This window comes from Drosophila grimshawi, unplaced genomic scaffold (assembly GCF_018153295.1).
Source record: "Drosophila grimshawi isolate 15287-2541.00 unplaced genomic scaffold, ASM1815329v1 contig_1369, whole genome shotgun sequence".
Taxonomy (NCBI): domain Eukaryota; kingdom Metazoa; phylum Arthropoda; class Insecta; order Diptera; family Drosophilidae; genus Drosophila; species Drosophila grimshawi.
The window spans coordinates 2687749-2709861 of NW_025062891.1; the positions used below are offsets into that span (position 1 = coordinate 2687749).

The 22113-nt window shown below is 40.3% G+C and overlaps 1 protein-coding gene across 5 annotated transcripts in view; it reads left to right on the forward strand.

Annotated features, from left to right (window-relative positions):
• Positions 1-738: 738 nt before the first annotated feature.
• LOC6560388 (sorbin and SH3 domain-containing protein 1) overlaps positions 739-22113 on the forward strand; it is a 51915-nt gene continuing 30540 nt past the window's right edge. Inside the window, exons 1-3 of one of the 5 annotated variants that reach the window (XM_043214373.1) lie at positions 12561-12949; positions 13028-15781; positions 16979-20969. In XM_043214373.1, the coding sequence (XP_043070308.1) occupies positions 12788-12949; positions 13028-15781; positions 16979-20969 (6907 nt within the window). In that variant the 5' untranslated portion in view covers positions 12561-12787. Of the gene's footprint in view, positions 748-6680; positions 6692-7534; positions 7644-12560; positions 12950-13027; positions 15782-16978; positions 20970-22113 lie in introns of those variants that run through there. The other 4 variants (XM_043214366.1, XM_043214367.1, XM_043214368.1 and 1 more) reach the window with 4 other exon arrangements.

Genomic DNA, 22113 nt, shown 5'->3' on the forward strand with positions numbered 1-22113 from the left:
AGGTTTGTTCAATTCAACTTTGTGAAATTTTAATTTGTCGTAATCACATCTATCAATCTTTGAAGTTAAATAGATCTTAGTGTTGAAATTGTCGAAAGACTAACTTCAGCACAAGATAAAATTAATCTTGTATAGTCATTGTTTACTTAATATTTTCGCTACAATTTTGTGGGCATTTAAATGCGGTTGCGGACCACTGTGCTTCAGAGACTCTGCTCTGTCGCTGCCAGCGTGCACGTCGCTGTCGCCAAATACGCCGTTGTTTTGTGCTATACGATACCGTAGGCCCCTGCTATTTAGTTACTATAGAAGTTTTGCCAAGTCAAGTTGTCGGCGTGAGTGCGAGTCCGAATACGAGAGAGAGAGTGTGAGTGTGTGAGTGTGAGTGTAAGTGCGAGTGTTATTTTGCACCCAACAACAACAACAACAACAACGCTGAATTCGATCATCATCGCACCAGCAGCAGCAGCAGCAACAACAACAACAGTTAAGACGCGCGCGTGAAATTTTGTTAAGAGATATAACTTGGGTCCATCGTGAGCCACCCGCTAACCGTTTAACCATTAGCCGTTAACCGTTTAACAGTTACTACTTGAAAGTACGTGAGTGTTTACGTGTGCATGTGTATGGTCTGCAGTAGCAGCAGCAGCAGCAGCAGCAGCAGCATCAGCAACATCAGCAGCAGCAGCAGCATCAGCTGAAGGCGTTAACAACGATAAACGATTACTCGTTTGCCACAAGCACAACGTGAGTTATTAATTTGTATATTACCCATCCCCGCCCCACCCCTCCCCCCACTCCACTGTGCCATTAATTAGCCTTATCAAATTAGACCGTTAATTGCGAACGCAAAGTTCCGAATTGAGTTTTTTTCTAGTTGGTGTCTTCTTCTTTCGCATTTATTTTATGTCCCTATGTATGCCAATCTGTGCTTAGCCTAGACAAATTCCAACTGTTCTACAGTGGTATAAAATGAAACTGTTATACGTGCACGCGAGTCCAAGAAAATAAAATGCGACCTTCGCTTCATTAAATATTTAAATCCAAGTGCGATAAGCACTTATTGAGGAATATATGAAATATATAATTTGGCTTTTGGGTATATGGAGAAGATAGAGCAGAATAGAGCTGGTTAATTATGCTCGCAAATGATGATGATGATGTGAAATGTGATATGTGATAAAATATTAAATATTTGTATACCGATTAAAGCCAACCAAAAATGGCACAATATATACGCTCTAAATTGTGTCTCGCTCTCTATATTTGTGTATGGATCTAGATAAATATCTGTGTGCAACGTATTTTTATATATGTTTTTCTGTGTGTGTGTGTGTATGTGTGTGTGATTTTAATTCGTTTTAAATTATACTCTGCCGGGTTGTTTGGGGCAGCATTTGGTCATAGTTCAATTAATTTTGTAATGACCGGATGTTTGGGGCAGAGCATGCAAATGAAATTTCCAGTTCTCTTTGGGCTTTTTATTTGGCTATTTTATTATAAATATCATATATTTTATTTGGTGACCACACATGTCTATCTAATTATTTAATTTCACCTGTCACAAGCGACAACTTTCAGTAAATCGCGCATTCGCGCATATTAATTATACGCCACCGAAACCACTGTGAGTGTCTTTGTGCTCAGTTTTAGTATTATTTATTATTCTGCCTTTGTTTACGAAGCAACAACGGTCATAGCGACATGCCACCAATTTTGATAAGACAGCCGGCAAAAGTTTAAGTTTTTTCATCAATAAATAAATATGTATGTAAATATATATATATATATATATATATATATGTATATAAATATTGTCAATGTAAAATGTGAGCGATAGTAACAAAAGCGCTTAATTTTCTTTAACATTATCAAAAAGGGCAATAATGATTATTTGAATAAGAATTGGAATATTGTAGACATTGTTTACTTTCGTCATATGCAAAATTTATCTAGAGAACAAACAAAATCCAAAAAGTTTATTCATTTTGGGGAAAAAATTGGGAACTTTGCCAAAGGTTGTAATTATATTGAAAAAGAAGAAGTTACACTTGAATTTGTTATACAGAATTGCAAAGTCGTCTTTTTTATACAACAATGATATTTAACAAAAACAAATTGCTAGTTAACAAACAAAATGCTAGTTAATACGTTAGTCTAATGTCGATTAATCTATGCCAAAAATATAGTGGAATTTAAAAAATGTATGCTGAGAGCTGTATTTCACTTGCTAATTTTTTTTTAGATCAATATGAGAATAGATTGTTTGGGTGTTTCTTATCCGATTCTTAAATACATTCTTACAATTGATAAAAAATATGCTTATGTATATTAATTTCAATATCAATTGAAAGGGTATATCTAATCATCGATTGCGTTACTTAATGTGTCTATTTTTGAGCTGGCTTATGAGAAAATGTATTCAAAATTTGAAGTTATTAACTCCTAAAGTCTTTCAGATCCGTTCATACAGACAGGCAGGTGAACGGACAGACGGATATGGTTAAATATATATAATTCTTAATAATAAAAAATATTTCAAAAAGAATCAAAAAGTTGCAGCAGTTTTCATAGGATGTATAAATTATATAAGCGAGCAGTTAAGAGTGCTCTAGAGAAAATTGCCCAATTTCAGTATACCCTGTGTATATATACACAAAACCAGACACTCGTCGTGTTTCTCCATTTTTGAGTCCCACACTTCTGTGTGATCTTCCGATCATCATCAAAATTTGTAGACCATGCCATAAAAATATGAGAACTATGTCATACCTCGAAAAATGGGTTATTTCCCATTTTGGTGCGATCCATTTGTGTATTAATTTATGTGTAAAAATGTTTACCTCTAGATCTTGTGAGTTTCAAGATATGCTTTAAAATCGAAAGAAAATGAGGATCAGCACGGGAAGTAATAATTTGAACGCAATGCGTTTGTATAAATTTTTATATTTAAAGTTAAATATTAAATAATATTTTTAATCTGTTTTATTTCTTACTTTTTTAATTTTTCTGTGTAGGCTGATATTAGTCGACATTAAATAAATAATAATGATTCAGATGCAACCGACTCATTAATATATATTTTAAAATGATGCTGGCTTAAATGATATCACAGATAAACTCCACATAAATGCAATACAATTATCATAATAAGTTAAATCAAGTTTTGGGCATTTATCGTGGGCGCAACGTAGGTTTTTAGATGTTTTGCAAAGGCTGTGCGATAAATGATAATTTATCAAGTAGCATATTGAATTACATCGACAGCCGGCAACTTAATCATTCATTCATGCTTCACGCCCAATTAATGCGGCTAAAGTACTTAATTAAACCGACACTTGGCCAAGAAATGGAGCTAAGAGCCACGCCTCCGCCCCCCGTCACCGACTCCCATTACGACTCCGCCCCCGGAAACCAGAAACCACAACAATGTCGCTGCGGGGATTGAATAAAATATGAAACGAAACGACGACAGTTAAAGTGCCACTGGCTAAAAGCTATTGAAGTTATTGTCATTGCTTTGAAAGCCATTGACCGATGACTTATTTTATGGGTTGGGGGATAAGACCCAAAGCCACAGCCAACCAACCCATTGTATCGCTTTTGTAGAGACCGAATACCCAAGCTCGAATGAATATTTAATATATATATATATATATATATATATATGTATAGTCAAAAATGGGAAATGTCACAGCTGCAGCACTTTCTGGGAAACTTCAATTTTCAAATGTCTTGACTTACTTTCTGTCAGACTTATCAATAACTAATTACTACTATCGATTAGAAATAGTAGCAGTGTGTATTGGTATGTCTTTGTGCAACTATCTAAATAAATGTTTCCTTTTACAAAACGATTTGCTGCCTTTGAAAACACATAACAAAGTTCTGCTTATTTAATTCACACCTTTTTTTCAATGTCAACAGCGTAATAAGAAATCAAGAAGAAGCACTGACATTATATATTTAAAATAATGATAAAATTCGCATAGGATAAGCCTTACAAATCTGTCAATATTTACAATTTCCATATATTTTTATAAGTATATATGATAAGTATTTTTCTATGTTCCCCTTAACCATTGCAATAAATGAGAGACCAATTTTGAAATTAAAAACTCGCAGAAATCTTTAAAATCTTTAAAGTTAAATTTTTAAATTATATTTATTTTATTTTTTACTATTTACTCTTTTTGTTCCGACTGATATTAGTCGATATTAATTAAATAATAAATTAAATAAACATGACAGGATTGATTACACTCCTCAACCAATTGGACTAAGCAAACTAAATTATTATAAATTGTCTCAACATGAGAGAAAAATTAAAAAATCGATTTAAAATACATTAAAATCCAATTGTGGAAGCAGGGTATCTCCTGTTCGAGCACTTTCGAATAGAGCACTTTTACTTGTTTGCGTTTATTATGAATATCTATAAGTAGTCTTGTTTTTGCGGTATTTTTATTTTTTTTGGGTAGCGCCACTCAGTTGACACCTGACTTTATCTGATGGTTTTTCGCTCATATATTTCCAGTTTTTGTTTTCAAATTTAATGATCGTTTCGGTTGCCAAAAACCGAACGAAAACGCGTAAAAAAAGTGCTAATACGTTTTTTGAATTTTGGCATATGATTCAGAGAGCGCAGATAAATGCGTTGTTGGAATTATTATATTTATTTTGGTTCTGACTGAAAGCGAAACAGATCTCAAGTGCAATTAGCATTCATTTGTTATCTATTTGTTATACAATTATTATTCAAATTTGAAATGTTGGGCGTTTTTCAAACGCCCTGTTTTTCTTCTTTGGTTTGGTTGGCTTTCATGGCTAGCAATTACTTTAAAGAGCTTTTGCCCATGTGCTGCTTTTGATTTGCAAATGCTTGATTAAATATTGATAAAATTGCAGATTGTGTGTACGAAAGTCTACCAAACTAGACATCCACATCATACACACACTTGGAAATGTATATATTGAATAATCGTATGTACAACGTGTATTTCTTTTTTTAAATGCCTGATAAGCCTTTTCTTTTATCAGGTATTCGTGTTTTGCACTCTGCCTTTTTTGATTATTATACTCTTTTATTGAGAGCAAATACTATTAGTTATTGCATTAGGTTTAATGTGAGATCAAAATGCTATTTCAAGTAGAATTCAAAGTCTTTTATAGTTTGATTTACAATTATAATTGAATCAATGCAATTTTTATTTTATAATTTATTATTGAATATTGGTAATTAATTTAATTATTTAGTTTGTTTCTTATTTGATGGATTGTTTGCAGAAGAGTGACTGCAGACTGTCTCAGATTTTAATTAATTGTTTCATTATTATTACTAAATTAATTTATGTTTGGCATTGCTTAATCTGTCTATTATTAACCTTATTTCTGCTGGAATCACTCTATATATATTTGCAAAGTATTACAAAGTCGGCTACTTTCGACTGCAATGTTTTCATATATTTTATTTATGCGCATGATTTAATAGTTGAACAAACAATAAAACAAAAATAGCAAAAAAAAAAAAAGAAAAACCCATTTAAATTTAAAGAAACCCGATAAGTTGCCTCTCGTAATTGACGTTTAGCAAAAGTTGTGTGCCTGATTAATGGGCATTAATTGTACTTCAAAGCTCCGAGTGGCTTCAGCGTTCTACTCCGAGATTGACGAATCCGCTTCCAGCTGATGGCCAGATGAAATTGAAAGCTGTTTCCAGCTGTCAGTTATCTGGCAAAATCCCAAAGCCTTCTGTTTGCTTGTACTAGGTGCTCAGCAAAACAGCTGTGAGTTGGTCTATCATCAGAATTACAACTGGAGTGGAATTTTCTTTTTGTAAAGTATCCGCCTGTATACTCTAAAAAAAGTTCAAATTTGCATGTCATATTAAGAAATAGATTGGAAAGATATCTAAAGCTGTCTAATAAGCTCTCTGTGGTAAATCTTTCAAGCTTTGGCTTTAATATAATAGAAAAGTTAATCTAATTATGGATTCCTGAATGAACTAAAATTTTATTTAACTTCATTGATTAACATTTTTAATATTTTTTTTTTGTAAAATTCAAAGAACTTTAAGTCAGATCTATTTATGTATAAGAGATTCTCATATTTCAAGCATTTGAAAGATTTTTTATAGTGAAGTAAATAACAATTTGCTTGGCAAATCCATAAAAATAAAATTTGATCTAATTATGAATTCCAAAATATACTAATATTTATTTTTAATGAGGTATTAAAAGTTTTTATTACTATTTTTTTTGAAAAATAACAAAGTATTATTTATAGTATTTATTATCTATTATGACAAAAGGCTTATCAAACTTGTAATACTTTTGTAGAAGGGTATCACATTAAAAGACAAGCTTGCTATTGGTGAATTCGATTGATTTGAGGTAGCAGGAAATCGAAAACGCGGAGAGCGAGCTGCGAAGCAACAAAGCGAGTGAGTCGATGAAAGAGAGAGAGAGAGAGAGAGGCAGAGAACACTACAATAATTAGCTTTTGTTGAGCACAAATAAACCGCAAACGCAATAACAACGCCAGCAGCAACAACAACAAGAACAATCAGTTAACAACTTTGGCAAACTTATCACCGCAGTTTTTAGTAGTTGTTGTTATTGTTATTATTGTTGTTGTTACCGGCTCGCAGTCTGTAGAGGAAACGTTTTTGTTGCCGCTGTCGGGTTGCCAGGTGACAAACAGTTGTTTTCGTTGTTGTTATTGCTGTTGTTGTCGGTTCTCGCTGACGATGTGTGTGAAGCTTGCAAAGCTTCAGTTGCCATTAGAACTTCGACTTTGACGTTGTGCGATCGCGAGCGCGTTCCGAAAGAAGACAGCGAAACGAATAACAAAAAAGAATAAAATAAAACGAAAAAATAAACGAAAATAATATAACAGCATTTACACTGTGCTACACAATACACAATACACAATACAGTTGTTGTTGTTAGTATACGAAGTTGATGCTATTTATAGCGAATTATAGCAGCCAAAGACTGTGTGTATTTCCTTTTGCCTTTGTGTGTGTTTTAGCTTTGTTTTGTTTTTGCCTGTAACTGTAAAAGCTGAGGACCACAATATCTTACCGTCTGACGCAACGACCTTAATGTATACTTTTTATTTGCACATAGCGTGGAGGGGGTGGGAATCGGCAAGGGAGATGGGGGAAATGGGTTCATGGTCTAAGGTAGCATTTAGCAGACTGTTTCGCAAATTTGTAATTAAGCGTCAAGTTTAACACTTGGCCGCCAAGGCTGAGGCGCTGAGATCATTGTTCGATTTTTAGCCACTTCAAAATTTATAATGCAAAGTTTTCTCGTTCACTCTTCAAACGGATAGATAAGGCAAGCAAAACGTTGCCTGCCTGTTTGTCTATTGTGGGCAAATCAATCTGGCCACACTGTGCGCCCAAAAATCACACACACAACAACAGTCGTTGACCGGCATCGGCCCCCCGAGCCCAATTGGCCGCTCTCCTCATTATTCCCCCATATCGTGCTTTCTTTTTGGGACTCTGAGATTCAAATGCAGATTCAACGATTCAACGATTCAACGATTCAGTTGGCGCACGTACGCGTTGCATTGAAGAAGAACGCGGCACACAGCAACCAAACAGCGGACAGTGGACAGCGGACTGTGGCAATGTCTTTGATATAAACCGACGATTTAGCAATTAATTGACTACTAAATGCGCCGCTTTGCTTGCGCTTGCTAGTCGTGTGCTTTTTTTTTGCTTTTGTAATTTGCCGACTTACGCCTTTTGACGTTGACCTCACCGCGTGCGCGGGCTGCGCTGCTGACGCAGCCGTGACGTCAGCGCCGGCGTCGACGTCGCTGTTGGTGGGTGGCTGCAGAATTAAGAGCGCGCCAGCCATAAATTAATTTAGTAAATATTTTGTTTATATTACAACTGCCCCAAAGAGAGTGTCTGTCTGTCTATCTGTGTGTGTGTGTGTGTAAAAAGCAAATAGACAGAGAGAGAGGAAGAGAGAGAGAGAGAGAGAGGGAGAGAAATAAATTACGCATACGTAAACACAAATACAACAACAGCAACAACAGCAACAACAACAAATGCAGCACCAAAAGTGTAGGCAAATGTAGAGGCAGCAACAGCTAAACAACAAATGCTTAAAAGCAACGTTAAAAATCTATGCTAATTAGCAGCACAAATATCAACAACCCAAAAACAAAGCACAGTCAAAATCAATAGGCCTCATTGATTTTCAAATACCCTGCAAATTCATGAATACATTTTGATTTTCAGTGTAAATTTGCACGAGATTTATTAAACATTTGCATTCGGGCATGTTAAATATGTTTTGGTGTTAATTTTTGTGATTTTTATCATTGAAAGCTCAAAACGGAGCAATTATTTTGAACAATATACTTTTTTTGGCCAAAAAATTATTCGTACACTTATCAGTTTTGCTACAATATATTAAAGAAATCAGCGAATATTTTTCCTAACAGACTTATAACGTATTGTAAACATCGGCACATGTTTTTTTTACCAAGGTATGGGAGTCTCTACCAAGGATTCCTATAATGGAATCCTGGACTTTGGTCCGGTGACTGTCTCCACTTTTTTTTTAGCTGTTTATAGTGCTCAATAAGATACAGATCATTTTTTGCCAAACTATAAGGAGTACAATTAGAAATGTTACCAGAGAGCTTTGTTAAAATGTCTTGGAAAAAATAAATAATTCATACAAAAGCTCACCTGAGTTACAGCTATAGGATTAATAAAAGTGACTCTTGCGATATTAAATATATATAATTTACTAAATATATATTTATTATTTTTTTAGGATATTACAAATTTGATATCTTATTTGAATTTTTTTCAAGTTTACTTTAGCTTTAGCATTGCTAAGGAATGTTTCCCAATACAAATTTGTGCCACCTTTTGCATAATGCGCAGCGATTGTGAACATTTCCAATGATTTTTGCCCCCCTAAATTGAACATAGAAAATTCATTCAATTGTGGGGAACCTCGTCCTTATCAGCAGTGTGCAAACAAAACCGAAAGATAACTCAGGCAATTATATAGAACATGATACGAATATCTATTGAAATTATTTATGTTGCCTTTGTTGCTATCGATTTTGTATAATAATAGTTGAAAAAAGAAACTCATTCATCTCGAAAAGTTGGATCACATGTTCCTAAATAGTACTTGGAAGAAAACATAATCCGATAATGCTCTGGGCCATTTGAAAACCACAAAAACAAAAAGGTGCCACAAAATCAACGGAAGTCAAACCAAAAAAAGAAAAACAAAAAACATGAGAGAAAGAGAAGGGGCGATGAAGAGTGAGGTGGTGTGGGGGGTGTAGGGGCGGAAGGTGTTTCTTAGCCTTTATGTCTGTTTATCGTAGGAAATTGCCGTTTTAATAGGTTTTTAATTAGGTAGCAAGTGTTAAGACTGCTCTGAAGTGTTTGCCATTCTTTCGGTCATTCAAGGGTTAAACTTCAGCTGTGAATTTCCTGACTGTTGCATAATCTTAATGCCTCCCCAACCCACCACCGCCTTCCGGCTTACTCATTGCAGTTCATTTGCATCACGTGCACAATTTTCCACTTGGCCGTTTGCTCCTCCGGCCGCTCATCGTCTGGCACCTGACAGGGATCCACAGATCTATTTGTGCCCCATGACGAATGAGAAGACGATTAAAAGGGAGGGTGACGGAGAGGCAGAGGTGGTTAAAGTCAAAGAAAGCAAAGAAATTGAAATCCATTAAGTACTTTTAAAAATAAATCAACGACTACTAACCGCATGGCCCAGTAGAATATATATGCATATATTGGTGTATCTGTGTAGACTATATATATATATATATATATATATATATATGAGCCGGCACACTTTGCCAGTCGAAAATAATGCTTCAATTTCAACTCGTAAAAATTATTCAAGTGTACACACACCGAAGAACGGAAAACAGAGAACGGCGAACAGAGAACGAAGACCAAAGACTACGAAACAAGACCAACAAAAAAAGATACAAATTGAAAGAAATTACGCACGAAAAATATCTTGAAAATGCCATAAGTTGTACATAGATACTCACACACACACACACACACACACACACATTGCAGTTGAGTAGACAGCACTCTGAGAATATTTCCGTGTGTGATTCAAATGCGTTGTAAGTGATTTGTTTGGGCATATTGCCTATTGAATATACTGTGTGTGCGAGGGTGGGTAAAATTAGGTAAATTTCAATTTAATTTTTTTAATTTAGACGTTATTGTAGGAAGATAAATGATTTATAGTTGCAACATTAGACTGAGGAGGCTAATAAAAGAAGATCAAATTTATATATGTAGACACAAAGTGATGCTCGAAACCTAAAATTTAATGTTATTGTCTGTAAAAATATTAGGAAAATTAGTAATTATAGCTTACATTTGACTATTCAGATTCGAAGCCCAAAATTAAAAAATTGACCTAAAAGGAGTTTTAAAAAATACTTCTTAGATTTTAGATTTCTTATTATTATATTTTGGTTTAATTATTGGTTACAATAATCACACACATCACATCACTATTCAGATTCGTCTTAGAAAAAGTGTGTTTCGAGACCCAAAATTAAATATATTTTAAAATATATTTTAAAAATATCTTCATTGGTAATTATAGGTTACAGTGGAGAGAAATTAGAACCACTTCACTACTCACATTCCAAACATAAAATTAAATTTAGAGAAATTTTCAAATTAGCTGTTCGATTTGAAGTGTTATTGCAGTCTTACAAATTAGAACAACTTCACTATTCAGATTAAAAGTGTGTTTCGAAACCCAAAATTGAACCATTTGTGTTTACAAGATATTTTAAAAATATTTCTTGGATTTTAGAGAGATTTAGAGACACACTTCACCATTCAAAGTGAGTTCCTAAAACCAAAAATAAATTTGACTCAGAAGATATTCTAAAAATATTTATCTCATTTTAGTAATTATGGCTTATAAGTTAAAACCACTTGGTTTGCTTATCTGACTCGTAAAAAAACAGGTAATTCCCCTTTTCATTTCTGCTTGATCAAAAAAACCAACAAAACATGAACAAAGTAAAATCATTAAGTTTGTAGCTCATATTTTTGTTTAATTATATATATGAATATTGGAAAATATAATATTTGCGCAATTATTGAGGAGCAACGTGCCAAAAACATGCATCACACGTTATATGGAAGTATTCTATTGAATAGAAAATGATTTCCTTTTCTATATCAGATAAGTTATTTGCTCGTTGAAAAGCTGAAACATCTGAAAGCAGAGTTCTTCATTTTTCTGGCATTATTTGAATAAATAAAACATAAAATGCAGCATATGGATATTTTGGTTCAAAGATCTCAACGTGCCCAAAATGTATAATTAAATATGACATTATTTGCAGCTGAAAAATAGCAGCGCAAAAACATTTTCTAAACAGCTCAGTTCCGATTTGGTTTATAGCGTCATGTGTATATATTTATATTTAATTCTTTCGCTTCTTAATGTTTATGCAACATTCACGTTTGACATGACTTGGACTTGATTTTCATTTGGCTGTTTATTTACATTTAAATAGTTCCAGAGACAACAGCGACAACAACTTGAAAGACTAATATGTTGTACAACAGTTTTGCGCATTGTTTGTTTGCTTGGCACTTAACACACGCCTTCTTCTGCTTCTGCTTCTGCTTCCCCTGCCACTGCCTCTCCACAATCCCCCCTCACTTCGAGTAACAACTCCCACTACTTGAGGCAAATGTTGCTCTATGTACGATGCAACATGTATTTTTAAAATTATCATCAGACGAGCCTCATTATGAATAGTTTTTGTTGTTGCTGTTGTTGCTTTTCTTGTTGTGGGTATTTTTCTTAGTTTTTCTGGTTCGTTTTGATTTTGTCTGTTTTTCTATGTTTTTTCTTTTTGGTTTCTGTTTCCCGCTTGGCAGCTGGGAGCAGCCCATGGCCCATTCCTTAGCCGCCAGTCGCCGTCAGCAGAAGTTGAAACGGGAACGCGAGCGCGCAAAACAAGTCGAACGAAATCTTTTTAGATACAAAATTCTCGATGAGAGCGAAAGTGGGAAACTGAAACGTACAAATTCGAAAATTCTATTTTATTTTTCTTCTTCTCGGGTTTTTGGTGCCAACCAACAATTATGTGATATGTTTATTTAAATATATATACATATTTATATACATTCATATATGATGTGTTTATGATATACGGATCAAAAGTTGTGCAGCGACGAGCGCGTGTCAAACTTTAGCCGGGCGGACGAGTGTCGCAGTCGCAGTTGTCGCTGACGTTAACGTTGACGTCGACGTCGACGTAGACGCTGACGCTGTCGTTGTCGCTGCTTGAAATGCCGGCTCGTCGTCGTTTTGGTTGATCGGCTGATCAGTTTTTTGGATTTAGTTGTGTTTCTGTCCGGCGACGAGTGACACTGAGAGAGAAATCCCTAAACGACGACAACGACGACAAAAAAAAAAACGAGCAATATTATAAAACCAAAAGCAAAAGCAAAAGCAAAAGCAACAAAAAACAAAAAGAAACAAGAGCATAAAAAAAAACGCACACGAATAAAAGCAATTTTTAGATTTAGCTGATTGAAGGCGGCGAACGCGTCGAATGCGTAATTGTCAGGCACATTGCAACAAGCAGGCACAACAAATCCAACACACACAAAGCCACTAATAAACACACATAGACACTAAGAGAAAAACTTGAAGTCTCGTTTCTTTTGTTTGGTGGTACGAAAAGTTTTGCAGGCTTGAACGCGACGTAGACGATGCCAAATAATCGTAATCGCAATCGTAATCGTAATCGTAATAAGCGCAATAAGAATCAAAATAACAAACAGCAACCGGCGACAGCAGAGGAGGAACAACAGCAGCAGCAGCAGCAGCAGGAGGAGGAGGCAATTTTGCCAGTGGCAACAACAAGTTTAGTCGCAGCAACAGCAGCAGCAGCAGCAGCAGCGACATCTTCGTCATCATCATCATCATTAACGGCAGCCGATGATCATCAGAATGATAATAATGCAAATTCTGGCAGCATTTCAAATGGGTCAACAACAGCCAGCGACAGCGTCACAGCTGCGGTTGAGGCAAAAACGGGCATAGCCAAAAGCAACAACAGCAGCAACAGCAACGAGAGCAACCCGAATGAGTCATTGGTGCACTCAGAGGATCAGTTTGAAAAGCAGCTGATTGAGCAAGCGAAAGATCTGCCAGAAGATCAGGAGAGAAACAAAAAGAAGCTCGTAGATAAGTTTGTAGATCAGCTGATCGCCCAAGCAGCAGATCAAGTAGATCATTTAGCAGAGTGTCTTGAGCGCCAAACAAAAGAGCAAGTGATTGAAGCGGAAGAACAGCATAAAGAGCTGTCTGTAGATCAAACAAAAGAAAAGTCTGTTGATTTGGAAGAGCAATTGGATCAGTTAAGTGGTCCGTCTGGTCAGCTAGTCGATAATTTGAAAGAGTTGTCCAAGGAGCAGCTAGTCAATCAGTCTGTAGATCAGCTAAGAGATCTAGTCGTAGATCAAGAAGCTGATCATTCGAAAGAGCAGCTGCTCGAACAGGCAAAACAGTATCTTAAGGAACTGTCGCAAGAATCAGCAGAGGAGGAACAACAACTCTTCAAACAGTGTGAAGATCAGCTGACGCAGGAACCCGTTGTTCAGTCCAAAGAGGAGCTGCTCGAACAAGCAAAACATTTCCTTAAGGAACTGTCGGAAGAGCCCGCTGAAGATAGCAAAGAAGCCTTTAATCAGTCTGAAGATTTGCTGAAGCAACAGCCCGTTGCAGATCAGATAGAACATTTAGTAGAGGAACTTCTCGATCAGCCTGAACATCAATCAAAGGCGCAACTGATTGGAGTGGAAGAACAGCAAAAAGATCTGTCTGTTGGTCAGACACAAGCGAAGTCTATTCATCAGGCAGTGGAAGAGCAGCTTGATCAGGTGAACAAGCAGCTTTTAGATAATTTAAAAGAGTTATCCAAGGAGCAGCTAGTCAATCAGTCTGTAGATCAGCTAACAGATCTAGTCGTAGATCAAGCAGCAGATCAGTCAAATCAACAGCAACAGCAGAAAGAGCAGCTGCTTGAACAGGCAAAACATTTTCTCAAGGATCTGTCGGAAGATTCACCAGAAGAAGAACAACAAGAGCAATTCAATCAGTGTGAAGATCTGCTGACGCAGCAACCCGTTGATCAGTCCAAAGAGGAGCTGCTCGAGCAAGCAAAGCATTATTTTAAGGATCTGTCGGAAGGTTCAGCAGAAGAGCAACAACAACTCTATAATCAGTCTGAAGATCAGGTGAAGCAGCAGCCAGTTGTTCGCATAGTGCCTGTGAAATTGGAGCAGGAAGAGAGCAGCTTAGTAAAGACTATCAAAGCAATGGGCGCAAAGAGCGGCAAGCTGCAACAAGAGCCACAGCAGCAGCAACAACAACAACAACAGTTGCTCGCAGAGCAGCCGCTGCAGCAGCAGCAGGCAGCTAAACCACCAGGCAGTCCACGACAAGCCAAGGTCATCGTGCATCGCGTTGTACGCGAGAGCAACCAAGAAACGGAAGCAGCCAAGCAACAGCAAGAAGACCAGCAGCAGCAGCAGCAGCTGCAGAAGCAACAACAAGACAACCAGCAGCAGCAACATGAAACAAAGAAGCAACCAAAGCAAACACAGCAACAGCTGCCAACCGCTGCAACAGCTGTGCAACAGCAACATGCAACGTCTGGACGACAGCAACAGCCGCTGCAGCGCAGCACCAAAGTCATTATTCATCAGATACGCGTCGAGACGGATGCAGAGGAACGCGCTCGTAAAGGTAAGCCCACAATTGAGGAGATTAGCAGCACAACAGCAACAGCAACAACAGCATCAGCAGCAGCAACACACAGCACCAACACCAGCGGCACATTGTCACCACCGCCACGTTATTTGGTGGAATCCCCCTCACCCAAGCACAAGCAGAGCCTCACCCAGTTCAGCAAATTTGCGCGCGATGTGCAGATTCAGGAGCTGGAGCTGAGCAGCGATTGCAGTTCGGGTGAATTCAATTTCAGTGGACCACTGCAATCGCCCGTGGTGTTTGAGGCGGATTCGGAAACGGAGGCAAGCACACCAACATCGACGGCGTCGCCGATAGCTGTGATAGCGTCTTCGCCGGATTTGCCGTCCAGCAATCGAGCGGAACAACACCAGGAGCAGCTGCGTCAGATGCGCGCCCAGAAGCGCAATGCACTCGAATCGCACTTTCTGCCGCAGTTGCTCAGTCCGCGCTATCTGGACAGCATTCTGGAGGAGAATAGCGAGGCGAGCGATCTAACACTTGGCCTCTCGCCCAGCTCCTCCGGCAATAATGATCCGGCGAAGACGCGTCCGACTGTGCCGCACAAGGCAAACGAAACGTATCCGCGCAGCCAACTCGACTTTAGCCGGCGGCAGAAGCGACGCGAGCAGCCGATGGCTCTCATGCTGGAAACAAAGCTGCTCGAACAGCCCAGCGATCTGGAGAGCTGTACGCGGCTGCAGAGCACCCTGTCGCCCCAATCGGAGGATGCGGAACTCGTTTACCTCAGCTCATCGGGTTCGAGCAGCGTCTCAGATCTAATGGAACTCGAACTGGAGGAGGCGGCTGCTTTGGTCGAACGGACACACATCGATCTCGATACGGATGCCATTAAGCTGATCCATCGACCAGATGACGACCGGAGCAGCACATCAACCACGGAGCCGATCAGCTCTTCCAACGAAACAGAAACCGAGGGCGAGTGTGAGGTTCGTACCGAAGTACTAACTAACTAATCCCAGAAAGAAAAGAATAAAGAATAGATAGACGAAAGATCGAAGAATGGAATGAAGAACAAAGAAGGAAAAAGGTTTAGGAATTCCCTTAGATTATACTAAATGAACAAGCTGAAGTAGATTTTAGTGTCGTTTTATTTTAATATAATAATATTATTCTCTGCCTTTTAAAGATAATTCTTTCATATCATGAAAACCAAAGTAAATATATTTTTCTGAAATCAGTATTAAAAAAATGCTGAAAACAAATATTTCTTATAAGACACTGGCAAAGATACATAATATTTTTAATATTTAAAAAAAAGTCGACTTAATTTAAGGCAAACTTTTGCGATCTTAAGGGACAGAAGAGGTTAAAAAATAGTTTGACAATTTCCTTTGAAAATGTGGGCCTTTATTATTGACTAAAAGATACATTCGTTACACAGTGACAAAAATTAAGATATCAGATAAAATAATATATTTAGCATTTATTTATTATCTATATACATATATATATATTTTTTTTAACTTGTTGATTTTATAGTTTGTGCTCAGTGCATTAAAAGATTTTTAAAGATTAAATAGTGTGTGCTATTTATAAATTTAAAAATGTTTTTAATATATTTGTACAATTTTTTTTTTATGTCTTCTACATAGTGTGACATTCTTCTTCTACAGTGTAGACTGAAATGCTAATAGCCAAAAAAAGCATTTCCGGTTTGACAAATTTACAATTAAAATTAGAATTACTAATTAAATTTGTATAGATAAAATAGGTTTCCAAAATAAAAATTTAATATTATATTTAAAATTAAATTGGCAAATTAAATTTGATTAAATTGAAAGTAAAAAGCTAAACTAAAATTGAAAATAATAGATGTAATAAATCTGGGCTTATTACAAAATTTAAAATTATTGGGCAACACTCATAATCAGTTTGAGAGCGTCTATATAGATACTATTAGGTAATAATCGGGGTCAGTTGGATGCGCAATAAACTTAAAGTAGGCCAGCAGTGTTTATGCTTTTCTCGTTTTACTTGGAAACAGTTTGAGGCATGTCTAACACACACTTCTAACATTGAGTAACAACGAGCAAAGCAAAGCAAATTGGCAATAACACAAAGAAACAAAAACAACTTGAGCAAAACAACAACAACAACAACAACAACAACAAAAACAATTGCAGGTTGAAACGGAAGTGGACACGGAAACGGAGGCAGTGAACCAATCGAGTCGGGAGAGCACACCTGTTAATCGCGCTCCCAGCGCTGACCAAGATCGGAGATCGCCGGGCAGCAGCTCATCGCTATCATCGCTGCTGAGTGCCGCGACGCCGACGCCTTCGCCGACGGCGATGCCGGCAGAGAGGCGAGCAGAGGAGACGCCTACGCGAGCATTTAACGAGCTGTTCGCCAACGAATGTGGCTCGAGCAAATTGGCCAACAGTCCAACTGCAACCACGTCGCTGGCGGCAACGCGCGAGGAATTTATCCGCAATATGGACAAAGTGCGCGAATTAATCGAAATGACGCGAAGCGAACAAAACGGAAACGGAAATGAAATCGATAACGGAAACGGTTCGGCTTCGGCTTCGTCGTGTGTTCAAGTCGTGTCCACAGCAGACACGCATAGTAGTAGGTTTTCCCCCTCGCCACCGCCTGTGCCACCGCCACCCAGCAGCATGCTTTATCCCACTAGCACCACCAGCACCACTAGCGCCACCAGCAATCCACCCATCCTTAGCAGCCTGTTGCGACAAGAATCGAATGATTCGCATTGCTCCGACAGCACACAGCACAGCCAATGCACAGCCATCAATATGGCATCACCAACACCACAATTCACACAACAACAGCAACCACAACAACCACCCACACCACCACTGCGACAACGACAGCAGCAACAACAACAACAACAACAACCACCACAACAGCCACAACAACCACAACAACAACCACAGCCACATCAATTTTGTCCAATTTCAGCTGACGTGTCGGATGCGGAACGCATTAAGAAACTGCGTCTGCTATGCACCGAATCCTTGGCCTCCATGCCCTTTGGCGAGCAGATGCTTGAGGAGCTCGCCAGCGTTGCTCAAAACATAAGTGTGCCACAACAACAGCAACAACAACAAAAGCAGCAACAGCAACAACAGGAGAAGATGCCTTATCCACTGCCACAGTTGCCACACATTGGTGAGCTACAGTTGTCTTTGGGTCAAGTGAATACTGAGGCCTGGCTGGGTTTGCCCACACAAGCTGATCCCAAGCTGCTCGTATGCCTCTCGCCCGCACAACGTGCTTTGGTCGCCCAACAGCAGCAGCAACAGCAACAGCAACAGCAGCAACAGCATCAACAGCAGCAGCAATTGCAGTCAGCTGGTCCCGATGAGCTGCTGGATGCACATGAGAAATTTGTGCAGAGACGCGGCTATCATGAGTTGAGCAAGGAACAGGTGCGTCTCATGGACAGCGCACAAATGAATGTGGAACAGGAGCAGATGCTCAATACGGCTGCGAAAATGCGCGAATTGCGCAAGAGTCTAACGCCCACCACATCGCCAACACCACAGCAGCAGCAGCAGCAGCAACAACCACCGCCGGTGCCTGTGAAGAGCGCTGAAACCGTTGAGAAGGCAAAGAGCCAAGCAGCGCAGCAAGCAGATGACGCAAGCCAGCAAAAGCTAAACACAACAGCAACGGCAACCAGAACAGCAAGAGCAACAATAGAAACGGCACCAACGACATCATCATTTGAAAATAAACCTAAGCAAACAGCAGCAGCAGCAGCAGCAGCAGCTGATCAGCAATTGCCTTACTCATTTGATCAGCGCACGGCCAGCCGTACACAGCAGCAACAGAGCAGCAGCAGCTACACCAGCAACATCAGCAACACGAGCAACATGAACACCAGCAGCAGCAGCAACACTTCGAGCAAATTTCCATCCAGCATCGAGAGTGAATTGGCGCGCATGTTTCCCAGCGTGGCACAGCAAGGCGACATATTTGATGAGCAACGCAAGCGTTTCTCCAACATTGAGCAGAGCAGCCAGCCGCTGATGCAGCCGCAGGCGAAGCGTTACTCAAACATTGAGACGAGCTCGTTTGAGTCCAAGAAGCGTGTTGAGAATGGCCAGACAATCTACGATTACAGCAACAGCAGCACAGAGCGGCAGCAGCAGGGAGATAACCCAACAGAAAATGGCAAGTTTCCGTTGAATGCAAAGCAAGCAGCAGCAGCAGCAGCGAAACCAACAATAGCGGATGAGGTGGATTGTGCACCGCCTGTGCCACCACCGCCGGCAGCAGCAAATATTATGTCAGCAACGAAATTAAATGGCATGTCAAACACTTTCATTAATGACGCACAGAAACAGCAACAGCAGCAGCAACAGCAGCAGCAGCAGCCACTCTCAGAGAGCCGGCAGCAGAGAGAGCAGACCACAACAACAACAAAAGAAACAACAGAAAGAAGAACAACAACAACAGCTGCTGGCAGCAGTTCCAAGGTGAACAATGCTGGCGGCACTTATGAGGAATTTCGGCAACGTGCCAAAGCAGCACTCGAAGCACTTGCTCAGCCCAACAGCAACAGCAACAACAGCGACAGCAACAGCAACAGCAACAGTAACAGCAAAGGGCAACCTTCATCGGCTAATCACTTGGATAATGAAAATCTTTTCAAGGACTTCGATGCGCTGTCGCAGCAACTCAATGCCGAGCTGCAAACCGGTCGCGAGCAGCGAGAGCAGCGCGAGAAATGCTCATCGCTCTACGATCTCCATCGCCTGAGCAGCAGCAACAGCAACAACAGCAGCGCTCAGTTGGAGCAGCTGAAGCGTCAGCGACATGCTCACTTGCAGGAACTGGAACGTGAAATCGAACGCTCGACCAGATCCCGTCAGGAGCGGATGTCCTCTATGCCGCGTGCTGTCGAAATTCCCATTGAACTAGCTCCCGATTATGGTACACGTTCGCGTCGCTCCGAGTCGCTGTGCAATCTCAGTGAACCAAGACGACCACACAGCTCGGCGGAACATTATGTGGTGCAGCCGGAGCAACAACAGGATGACTGGTCGCGCTATGCCAGTGACCTGGGTCACTCGGAGAACATTGCTCGTCCGTTTGCCCGCGAGGTGGAGATCTGCTATCAGCGACAGGGTGGCAATCAGCGGCAACCGCACTCGATACGAGCGCCTCGACTCTCCGCGAGCACAAATGATCTGTCCAGCTATGGCAGCTACGATAACCACAATGCTTACGGTGGTGCACGGCGACATGCACCCATGTTGCAAGAGGCACCGGTGCAGCAGCGACCCCATTACACCAGTTGCTATTCGATGATTGAGCGCAATCCGAATCCAACATATATCAGCACCACATCAAGGCGTGGCGTCTCACCTGCACCACCAACACCACCAGCACCGCCTGCCTACGACCGGCAGCAGAGGCGGTCATCGCTGCCACGGGAGCTGCACGAGCAGCAGCTGCAGTACATACTGAGCAAGGAGGAGCAGCTGAAGCTGGAGTTTGAGCGACTGCAGCAGGAGCGACGTCGTCTGATGGATGAGATGCAGCGGGCACCGACGGTGTTGCAGGCACCGCCGCCGAGGCGCGATAGCTATCGGCCGGCGGCGAAGCTGCCGACGCTGAGCGAGGATGAGGTGTTCCGGCAGCAGATGGCCGAGGAGTGGATGAATAAGGTGGCGGAGCGTGAGGAGCGACGTCAGCACAAGATCATCAAGATCTCAAAGATCGAGGATGAGCATCAGCATGGCAGCGAGCAGCAGCAGTCCAACATCAGCGATGAGTTCCTCAACCGGGTCAAGGAGCGGCGAGACAAGCTCGCCATGCCCGCCGATAGCGATTGGGAGAGTGGTGCGGAGTCGCAACCGGTGCCTACCAAGGCAACGGGTGCTGGCAGTGAATCGGATGCGGAGGCGCCGCCGATGCGCATCCTGGAGGGTAGCAACGAGGCGAATCTGCGCGAGCTGCCCCGGCATTTGCGCGAGTTTGCCAAGTTCTCCAGCTGCGAGCAGCTCGATGGTGGTCAAGTGGAGCGCCACGAGCAGCAGGAGCGCAGCGAGACAGCAACGGATAATTCACAGAGCAGCGCGAGCAGGAAGTCGACCATTGTGAAGACTTACAAGGTGTCCCGGTTGCCGCCTTCTGTGCAGGGTGAGTTTGCCACGGACAAGACGACGAGAGCGACTACAACTAATAATCGTAATCGTTATCGTTATCGATCGAATACCGCGCAGCTCGTTAGTCATAATGTGCATTTAGGCAACGCTTCTGTAACTAGCTATCGCCGCTCCCAATCGCCTGACACTGGTTGTGGTTCCGCTTCCAAAGGTTCCTGTTCCTCCTCCATCTACTCCTCCAACAACTCCTCCTCCTCACCCACTTCACCCCAACCGACAAACCCAGCTATTCCCAGCACTCTGCCAACCGATCGCAATAATAATACACCTGACTCATCCTCCTCCTCCAACTCCACCTCGACAGCTGGCAGCATTTTGAGCACTGCTCTGCTACTGGGCCTCTCTGTTCTCACGGCCTGGACCAAGTTCAGCTAATTCACAAAATCCCCTCATTGTACACTCTGAAAAAATGAAGAAAATATATTCTAGATTTTACTAATCGAAATCAGCCAAATTTCTGATTTGCAATTAATTATTTTATTTTGCAAAAAAAATCAAGGCATACTTTTTAGAGTCTGCTGTTTCTGCCTAGTTTTCAGCTAAAAATATCTATATATTTTATCTGAAAATCATCAACCAAACAGCTCTGCTCGTCAGCCTACTAAAAAAAGCTAGATGATCAGCACTGGTACTTGGCCAATCTTCTTAGAGAAGGCGTCCAGCTTCGGCTAGTTTTCTAAGCAATGTGTTTATTGAAAATTCGAAATATTTCCAGTAATTAAACATAAAAACCATTTAAAAGCTGTTCTACTTTTCAAATACAATTTTGTATTTCTAAACATTGCTAAAGCTTTTCCAAAAGTATTTAGTTTTTAGGCATTTTATAGATCTAGGATATGGATTTTCGATCCGAGTGTACTCAAACTCATTGGTGAATTGGCCATTTAGCACATCAACTCATCCCATTTGCACCACAATCTAAATTATAATATGTGTTTATTGTTGTTGTAAAAATTCTCTCATAATCTCTATCTCTCTCTCTCTCTGTATTTGTAACTGTCTCTCTCTCTCTCTCTCTGTGTGTGTGTGTGCGTGTCTCCCTTTTGTATATCAAATTTCTCTCTATCGTCGTCCTCACACAGACAATGATAAAACAGCAACCAACACCAACAACAACA